The following is a 9958-nucleotide window of genomic DNA, read 5'->3' on the forward strand; positions in this document are numbered from 1 at the left end:
ATGCATCATTAAAACCCTACACAAAGCAGAAGTAATTCCGTTACAAAGTGGTGCCGTGACCGTGGCTGATGACTGGTCAGCAGACTGCAGACCACCGTGCGTGCTGCTGAGTGATGACTACGCTACAGGGAGGCTTGAGCTGCTCCAATGAAGAATCCTGATCTGGGGAGCTTCTCCTAAAATTCTGGTTTGAACCTTATTGAGCAAAGAACATTTTGGTTACAGTAACAGTTTTCTTTGGTGCAACAGTGTGATTCCTTTTTTTTTAGGACATGTCTTCACTATAATGTGAAATATTTATTTTTTTGTATAGTGGAGTAGATTTGCTAAGCTGTTTGCATTCTAATAAGCATGGAGGACATAGTAAATGATGGGGCGAGTTGTAAGGCCAGTCAGTTCAGTATTGGGAGGGGCAGGGGTTTTTTACTTTCTACTCCTTATACTGAGAAAAGTGTCATGTTTGCTAGCCCTGAACTCACAGGCACAGGCAGGGGTAGACTACTTGATCAGTCTGAGAGGGCAATTCCTGCATTCACCTTTAGCCCAGACAATACACATGAGAGATACTCTGACCACAATATAGCTAGTAGTCATATTACTGCCTTGATTCATCAGATAGGTTCAGAGATTGGTGCATCTGTTCGAGCAAATCTGTCGCGCAGTGCGGAAGCTGATTCAGTCTTCGGGGCTCATAATGAACCAACATCGCCTGCTTCTAGCCCTAGTCAGTTGAGTGCTACAGTCATTGATGCATCCAAGCTAAATTTAGTGCTCAAGTCAGATGTAAGTGCACCTCCATACTTTCGGGGTGATAACTCTGATAGGTGTACCATATTTGAATGGGAAGAGCTGATGAGAGTTTACCTTGGCAAGAAAGACTGCTCTGATTCAGAGTTAGTGTGTGAGATACTCAATAGGCTCATGGGTCGTGCAAGAGATATAACAAAGGTCTGGATGCGAAATAACTCAGGAACTACTGATGCAAATGCAGTTTTTGCAATCTTGAGGCAGCACTTTAGTGAGTCTGTCAGTTCAGGGTTACCTTTGGCTGATTTTTATGCAATAAAACCACATGCTAGTGAGAACTCATTGGATTATTGGATAAGGTTGAATCAAGCGGCAGAAGTGGCTGAGCAAAGCCTTAGTAGTGAAGGGAGAGCTATGTTTAATCGTAGTATGGAACTAGCGGTTATGTTTGTTCAAAACTGCCCAGACAAAGATCTTTCCCTGGTGTTTAAGAGCAAAGCAGTCCGTTCTTGGACAGCTTGTGAAGTCCAAGAACGCTTGGATGAGTTCCTAAGGGAACGTAAGGCAAAGAAGTGTCCCGTTAAACAAAATGCAATGGGAATCTCAGAAGAGTCTCAGGAGAGTGTGGGTAACAACTGTCGGACAAACTCACACAATAGTAACAGTTGTGAGCCAGAACAAGCACCCAGCATTTTAGAGAAAACCACCCTTGACAGAGTCCTGAACATGCTGGAGAAAGCCCTTGTGAGTAATTCCCAGTCTGCACGCCTTGCCCCTACTAAGAGCCTAGCTAAACGACCCAGAGTGTGTAAAGTCTGTAGCAGTTCAGAACACACTACCAATGTCCACTGCAGGATGCACAAACTTTGTTTTAAATGCTTTTCTCCGGGGCATGTCAGTTACAACTGTGTTGTGGACGGTTGTCAGACTGCAGATTCAAAGCGAACGGAGAGAATTCAGGAAAACTAGAGAGCCTTGTGTTGAAGGAGGTAAATACGGGGCTCATCAACGACACCTCCGCTGATGACATTGAGTCTGTTTACCATTATTATTGTGAATCAGCAGCAAAAGACAAGACCGTGATCTTCCAAAACTCATTGAGAACAGCACAAAGTGAAGATTTGTTCTACACCTCTGTGTTAGTGCAAGATAAATTTGAAATCCAGGGAATGTTGGATAGTGGATCAATGGCAACCACTCTGTGTGCAGATATTGTTCCACAACTAAGAGATGCAGGCATAGTTGATGAAGACTTTTTGTCTCCTTCAGATGTTATCTTGGTAGGTTGTGGTGGGAAGCAAACTAGACCAGAGGGCATCTGTAACTTGAAGCTTGAGTTATACGGTTTCAGCTTTGTGGTCCCTGTTCTTGTTGTGGATGGCCAGACTGACCAGCTGATCTTGGGCACTAACGTCTTGAAACCGTTGATCAGACAATTCAAGAACAATGATGGTTACTGGAGAGTCATGAGTAAACCTGATAATTCATGCCAGTCCACCAACAGTCAGTTTTTACGTCTGTTGTCCAATCTTGAAAGATGGAGAGGAGAGACTATTCCAGATAAAATTGGGACAGTGAAGCTGATGAGCGCAGTGACCCTTAAGCCATTGAGTGAACATCTGGTATGGGCTCGCTTGCCACCAGATTCTAAACTTTCTATTGGTAGCACTGTTGTTATTGAGCCCAGCACGTCTCGTTGTGTGCCTCGCAACACACTGGTAGGCCGTGTAGTTTCACCTCTTTGGGGGGATGGATGGCTCCCGGTAAAAATAGTGAACCCAACAACAGCTGAGATCACTTTGAGGAGGAATGCTAAAGTAGCAGATGTCTTCCCTTGTATAGCTTTGGAGGATCTTGAAAGCATCAAGGATGTTTCTACTCATCAAAATGTGGGAGCGCTGCGCCGTGAAAGTTCAGAGGGAAGCCTCACAGCTAAAAGCTTTGTGAAAGGTTCCAGTACAAGCAGTGACAGTAAGTTGACCAGCCTTGGACTTCAGGGCATAAATGTTGAAGACTGTCAAGTGTCACCCTTTTGGAAAAGCAAGCTTGTGGACCTCATTGTTAAGTATGACACTGTGTTTTCCAGACATAGCCTAGATTGGGGAGAAGCACAAGGGTTTTGTCACAGAATTCGCCTGACTGATGATAGACCATTTCGACTTCCATATCGGAGGCTCTCTCCAGCCCACTATCAAAAACTACGACAAACTTTGGATGAAATGGAAGAAAAGGAGATCATCAGAAAGTCCAGTAGTGAATTTGCATCGCCATTGGTTCTAGTTTGGAAAAAAAAATGGTGAACTAGGAATCTGTGCAGACTTCCGATGGCTGAATGCGCGTACTGTGAAGGATGCGCACCCTCTCCCTCATCAGGCTGATGTCCTTGCCGCATTGGGGGGTAACGCGTTCTTTAGTACCATGGATCTGACTTCCGGGTACTACAATGTCCCATTGCATGAAGACGATAAGAAATACACAGCATTCTCCTCACCATTGGGATTACATGAGTACAATCGTTTACCACAGGGACTATGCAACAGTCCTGCCACCTTCATGAGAATGATGTTGACAATTTTTGGTGATCAAAATTTTTTGAGTCTTCTTTGCTATTTGGATGACGTGTTAGTTTTTGCTAAGTCTGAGGAAGAAAGCCTGCAAAGACTCGAGATGGTGTTTCAGCGCCTCAGGGCACACAACTTGAAACTGTCCCCATCTAAGTGCCAGTTTTTAAGGAGATCAGTTAAATTTTTAGGTCACATTGTGTCTGAAGATGGTGTGGCCACTGATCCAGCCAAGGTGGAAGCGATTGTAAATGTGACAGAACAGCAGCTCATGGAAAATGATGGTGCCACCCCCTCAACAGATAAGATAAGATCATTTTTAGGCATGATTGTTTATTACCAACACTTCATTGAACACTGTTCCACGCTAGCGAAGCCACTGTTTCAGCTTATAGCCGGTCAGAAAAAGCCTTGAAAGGGCAAAGGTGCCAAGAAACCCTCCCAGACTCGTAGACTCACGCCGGCTGACTGGACCATTGACTGTAAACAAGCTCTACAAAATTTGAAGGCAGCCTTGATTAATCAAGCGTTGCTGGCACATCCAGATTTTTCAAAACCTTTCCTACTGTCCGTTGATGCCTCCACCAGTGGTCTTGGAGCTGTACTCTCTCAGCTTCAGGGTGGTTGTGACACAGCAAGACCTATAGCTTTTGCCAGCAAATCCCTCAATCATGCACAGTCGAAATATCCAGCTCACAGACTCGAATTTTTGGCTATGAAGTGGGCCATACATGACAAATTCAGTCACTGGCTACGGGGACACCGGTTTACTGTGTGGACAGATAATAATCCACTCAAGTATATTCTGACAAAACCGAAACTTGATGCTTGTGAGCAAAGGTGGGTGGCAAAATTAGCTCCCTTTGATTTCGACATTCAGTATATCCCTGGAGCTAAAAACATTGTTGCGGATGCTTTAAGTAGGGAGCCATTTGTCAAACCACGGATCATGAGCAGACTGACTAGGACTCCCTATAAGGTATTGTTGCATGAAGCGGAGACTTTGAATGTGGATGATGTTCAGGACATGTTTCGGTTGTCCTGTGAGATGCCCGAGGCAAACCGGTCTTGTGAGGCTGTTCCTTGCGATGTTTTGCATAGCCAACAGTCTAACCCGGTGTTGGGTGACACTGCGGGACGGTTGTCACGGGAAGAGGTATCTGCTGTGTTAGTCACATTGTCGCTGGAAGGAAGGTGCTACTCTGAGAGCTGTCTGTCATGTGCAGCATCTGGAGAAGTTGATGGTACCAGGGCCGAACCCGCTACCTGTCTTTTCTCATGAGGAATTACTCGATAAGCAGTGTAAAGACCCTGTCATTAGCAGAGTGAAGTTCTTTGTAGAGCGAGGGAGGAGGCCATCTAGGAGGGAAAGGGTTCATGAGCCCAGAGAAACCATACACACTCTAAAGCAGTGGGGCAAACTTACGATACGCATGGGTATACTGTATCGTTTGACGAAACAACCAGCATCTAAAAAGAGGCTGTTTCAATATGTCGTTCCAGCAGCTCTGAGAAATCAGGTCGTGAAGGGGATACATGATGAAGCTGGCCACCAAGGGCAACAGCGTACTCTGTGGCTTGGAAGGCAAAGATTCTACTGGGATTCCATGGGGAGAGACATTAAAGAGTATGTTACACGTTGCAAGAGGTGCATCTTGGGAAAGTCACCGGAACCAGAGGCTAGGGCGCCACTTGTTTCTGTGACAACAACTGCACCATTGGAGTTAGTGTGTGTTGACTTTTGGTCTGCAGAGGATGCAAATAACAAATCTGTTGATGTACTTGTCATAACTGATCATTTCACGAAGCTTGCTTGTGCGTACCATTGCTCAAATCAGTCTGTGAAGACAGTTGCCCGTCTACTGTGGAATAATTTCTTCTGTATATATGGCTTCCCAAAGCGCCTACATTCTGACAGGGGAGCAAACTTTGAAAGTTCTCTCATTGCTGAATTACTGCTACTAGCAGGAGTCAGCAAATCACATACCACACCGTACCACCCAATGGGCAATGGGCAGGCGGAACGTTTTAGCAGAACGCTGGGAAATATGATTCGGACACTCCCACCTAGGTCAAAAGCCAAATGGCCACAGTTGTTGAATACTCTGGCTTTTGCATATAATTGCACTGTGCATGAGACCACTGGCTTCCCACCTTTCTTTCTCATGTTTGGTCGTACCCCCCGTCTACCAGTAGATGTCATGTTCGAGAGCGTCATTTTGGATGATGAAACAGTCGATGTGGATAGGTATGTCCAGTCTCTGGGGGAAGATCTCAGGGAAGCTTTGTCACTGGCTCAGATGCATGTAAAACGTCAGCAGAACAAGCAAGCTGAGAACTACAATCGCAACTGTAAAGGACAGTCTCTAGATGTGGGAGACAGAGTTCTTCTTGTGAATAAAGGTGAGAGAGGTAAAAAGAAATTGGCTGATCACTGGGAGAACACAGTCTATGTGGTGGTGAACACGACCGACTCACTGAACATTTACAGGATTCGTAATCCTAGTACGGGACGGACTAAGACAGTTCATCGCAATTTGCTAATGCCAGTGAACTTTTTGCCAGTGCCTTCGTGGGGTGAGTCTGAGCAGCAGGGCTCCTACAGCACAGACAGTATAAGCCATAACATGTCGATGATTGAGGGTCAGACTGATTTGTGCGATGACAGGACAACCCAATGGGTCGCTGATTTACAGGACACTCCAGAGGTGGGACAAAGTGAGGATGCAGAGGACTGGTCCGGAGAGAAAGGGAGAGGCAGTCTTGATTTTGAAGATGTGGCAGGAACCCAACGGGAGGATGGTCAGGGTGAACCAGTCATAGGTCTGGATGATACAGCCTGCACCGGGTCTGCAGGAAATTCTCAGTGTCAACCACATTCATTGTCATGTCATGGTGACACTGAGCATGTCGAGATCAGCTCTACAACCATTAGGTCTCGTAATAACATGGTATCTTCCGTTTCAGTAGAAGACACTTTGCCTCCGAACACTCTAGAGTCATCTTCACCTTCATCCAAGGTTACTCAAACTGATAGAATACGCACCAGGCTAGGAAGATTTATTAAACCAGTGAATAGACTCATCCAAACTATGTCTGCTCAAAGTCTTAAGCAATTAGTAAACTCTCATTAATGAGGTATCGAGGCATTTTTTTCTTTTCTTCTTTCTTTCACATAAACACCTACATAGAATAATCTTTGGGAAGGAGAAATCTTTTTCTTTAGATTGTAGTGTCTGTCGTTTTGGACATGCTGAGGTAACTAGTGCTGTAGTCTGCATTCAGAACTGTGTACATGGCATTGTTTTCTATAGCCAAATTGGGGATTAGCTACCCCTAGTTTGTCTTAATCCTTAATGGGATAGCTTTATAGCTGAGTGACCACTCCTGGTTTTATGTTGAGGGGCTACATCCTAGTTTTGGGAATTTATGGATGTTTTGTTTTTTTTCCATTAGTGTATATATTGGAAGGTGATCTATATGTGTTGTAGATCGCTAGTTCATAATCTAGTGTAAAACAGTGGGGGAGAATGTGGCAGTGTGATGTTGTTACACTAGATTATTCACTTAAGGGATTTTATTTTGAAATCAGCAAGGGCTTTTAATTGTTGGAGCAATTCATTGAGGAGAGAAAGGGGGACTATGAAATGTAAAATGCTATCTGTAAAACTCTTAGTTCTAATTATTTTATAGTTTCTTTTGGCTACTGCAAATAATCTAGCTTGAGAAATATATAAAAGAGTACTTTGATTTACTAGAGCAAGATCAATATGGGCGGAGTTTTAGCAGCCTTTACTTGAGTGGAGCACGGAAGAAAGCTGTAGCCCCACCTTTCGTCCTCTTTGGAAAACGCCACTGTGAGAGAAGGTATGTGCGCGCGCAGCTCCGTTATTTTAAGTTAAAACACACTTTGTATTTTCCAGTTTTTGACCTAAAACGAGTTCATTCAGTCACAAAAACATTATAGCACCCACTGGTTAGGCCGTTGTGCAGTTAACACTCTGTTTTATGAGGTTTTGATACGTTTGTATTCGCTGTTGGCCACGAGTTCTGTTAAGGTGGAATGTTAAGGTGGAATGCTAATTATGAAGTAGGGATGCTAATTGTTCACCGTATCTTTCTTCTTTTTCTTTTGCTTAATATGATCAGATTAAACGGGCAGTGCAGGCATTTGTTTGTTTTTAAAGAAGAGCTGTAACTTTTATTTTTGCAATTTTAGGGTTTGTATAATTCGGGTAGTGTAGCAGCTTTGTTGTAATCTGAGTGCACGGTGTTTAACAGGCGCAGCTGAGGGCACGAGAGAGAGAAACTAATGAAGCCTGTTTATTCGCCTTTTGTAAACTCTGTGCAGGTATGTTGAGTTATATTGTCAAATGTTAATCTTATACTGTTCAACAAATGGGGAGCGTGTACAGTTTACAGTTTGCTTTATATGTATTTTTTTTTTATTATTATTTTCTTTTAATGAATGATTGATGAAATATGTCCTCTTTGGAAAACGCCACTGTGAGAGAAGGCGCAGCTGAGGGCACGAGAGAGAGAAACTAATGAAGCCTGTTTATTCGCCTTTTGTAAACTCTGTGCAGGTGGAGAAAATAAATGCTCCCTCATGTTAAGCTGGTGTGCTAATGTCATCACTCCCACAATGCATCATTAAAACCCTACACAACGCAGAAGTAATCCCGTTACACTTACAATAAGCTGTGCTTATTTTATTTTAAAACTATATTTTAACAAGGTGTTTCTAAACAAAATGTATTATTTATATGTTTACAAACCTGTACCTCAATGACGTGTGCTTGAAATGCTCACAATAAAATATTCATTATTCGCAGTATGATATTATTAGTGGTAAATGTGATTTTTGGTCATACTGAATGTGTAAACATAAAATACGTCCACTTAAAAATAGCAAAGCTTATAATATCAATTAAAAAAAATCATGTCAGGTCAATAGGATGTCAGTATACTTAAATCAAAGAGAAGGGCTCTATAATGTGATTGTTACTCAAGGTAATAGATTTTATAATACCACCCCATTTCCAAAAAGTTGGGATGCTTTGCAAAATGTAAATAAAGATAAAATGTAATGTGCAAATCATTTAAACCCTTTATTTAATTGAAAATAATACAAAGATGATACATCAGAAATTGAAACTGAGAATTTTTATGCCCATTTTAAATTTGATGCCAGCAATACATTTTAAAACTGGCTGGTAAAGATGGTAATGCTAAAAAAAAATTAAATAAAATAAAACACCTGATGGTTGATTGGCAGTAGGTCTGTAACATGATTGGGCATAAAAAGCATCTCATAGAGGTGGAGTTATTCAGAAGTAAAGATGAGGAGGGTTCACCAGTCTGTGAAAGACTGCACCATCAAATAGAGCAACATCCATCCATCCATTTTCTAAGCCGCTTCTCCGTCAGGGTCGCGGGGGGGTGCTGGAGCCTATCCCAGTGGTCATCGGGCGGAAGGCAGGATACACCCTGGACAGGTCGCCAAGCCATCGCAGGGCAGACAGACAGACACTCACACCCAGGGGCAATTTAGCATGTCCAGTCAGCCTGACTGCATGTCTTTGGACTGTGGGAGGAAACACGAGAACATGCAAACTCCACACAGAGAGGACCCCGGTTACCCGGCCGGGGGATCGAACCCAGGCCCTCCTCGCTGTGAGGTGACTGCACCACCCTCCGCGCCACCGTGCTATCCCCAAATAGAGCAACAGTTCAAGAATAATGTTTCTTAACATAAAATAGCAAAGAACTTTTACAGTACAGAATATCAAAGATTCAGAGAATCTGGAAAAATCTCTATGTGAGGGACGAGGCCAAAAACCAGTATTAGCTGGCTGTGATCTTTGGGCCCTCGGGGGGCCCATTTGGGGGGCCCATTTGAAATGGACTGAGGGGAAGTGAAAGTGTCCTGTGATCTGACAAATCAATCTAAAATTATTTTTGGAAAATTACAGTAATTGGTCTCCTCAGTTCCCAAACGCTTAGTGTTGTTAAAATATGAGGTGATGAAACACAGTAGTAAACATACTACTAACAACTAACACAGTAAAAATATGATTTACATGATTTGCATATCAATGCATTCTATTTATATTTGTATTCTGCACAGCGTCTCAACTTTTTTGGAACTGGGGCTGTACCTGAAAAATTAAAACCTGACTTTCCCTTCGACAGCTTGGCAGTCCAACACATTCAAAATTATTGGCCTAAGGTTTCTGTGCTGCATGGAGTTTCATTTCTAAGACTCTAAATGAGATGTCCAAGGACAGCTAAGGCTTCTTTAGGGGACCCTAAGCAAAAACATAAATTGAATTATCAAAACTATCAACAAAGGTTCTTTAACTGTGGGTTAATGTTACATTTTTACTTTGTAAAAGTAAACCAACATCCTATTCAAATTATATTAGCTTCTGGAAGTGACTCCAGATTAATCAGTTCCTGATTAAGAGATAAAATTGGATTCTATGTCATTTATTAAACAATGATAGCTGCTTGTTAGCTCTGACCATCTTACCTTGCTAGAAATGTATTGGTCACCATGGCTGCCAAACCAAACTTTTCCTGCTTTTCCCCAAATTTCCTGAACAAAATGGTTCTACTTACCAGTCTGGGAGTAACAGGCTCAGAAC

General features: G+C 42.8%; 1 protein-coding gene across 3 annotated transcripts; it reads left to right on the plus strand.

Moving 5' to 3' along the window:
- Positions 1 to 1614: 1614 nt before the first annotated feature.
- On the plus strand, positions 1615 to 8004 carry LOC119262353 (retrovirus-related Pol polyprotein from transposon 412). Of its 3 annotated transcripts, XM_037533831.1 has the most exons (3): positions 1615 to 7175; positions 7590 to 7659; positions 7895 to 8004. In XM_037533831.1, the coding sequence occupies exon 1, from the start codon at positions 4550 to 4552 to the stop codon at positions 6440 to 6442; it is 1893 nt and encodes a 630-aa protein (XP_037389728.1). In that variant the 5' UTR covers positions 1615 to 4549; the 3' UTR covers positions 6443 to 7175; positions 7590 to 7659; positions 7895 to 8004. The 3 variants fall into 3 exon arrangements, with proteins under 3 accessions (XP_037389728.1, XP_037389724.1, XP_037389726.1); XM_037533827.1 differs by having other exon boundaries at positions 1615 to 7659; XM_037533829.1 differs by having other exon boundaries at positions 7590 to 7924.
- Positions 8005 to 9958: the final 1954 nt, after the last annotated feature.

The sequence above is a fragment of the Pygocentrus nattereri genome, chromosome 2 (genome assembly GCF_015220715.1).
Source record: "Pygocentrus nattereri isolate fPygNat1 chromosome 2, fPygNat1.pri, whole genome shotgun sequence".
Taxonomy (NCBI): domain Eukaryota; kingdom Metazoa; phylum Chordata; class Actinopteri; order Characiformes; family Serrasalmidae; genus Pygocentrus; species Pygocentrus nattereri.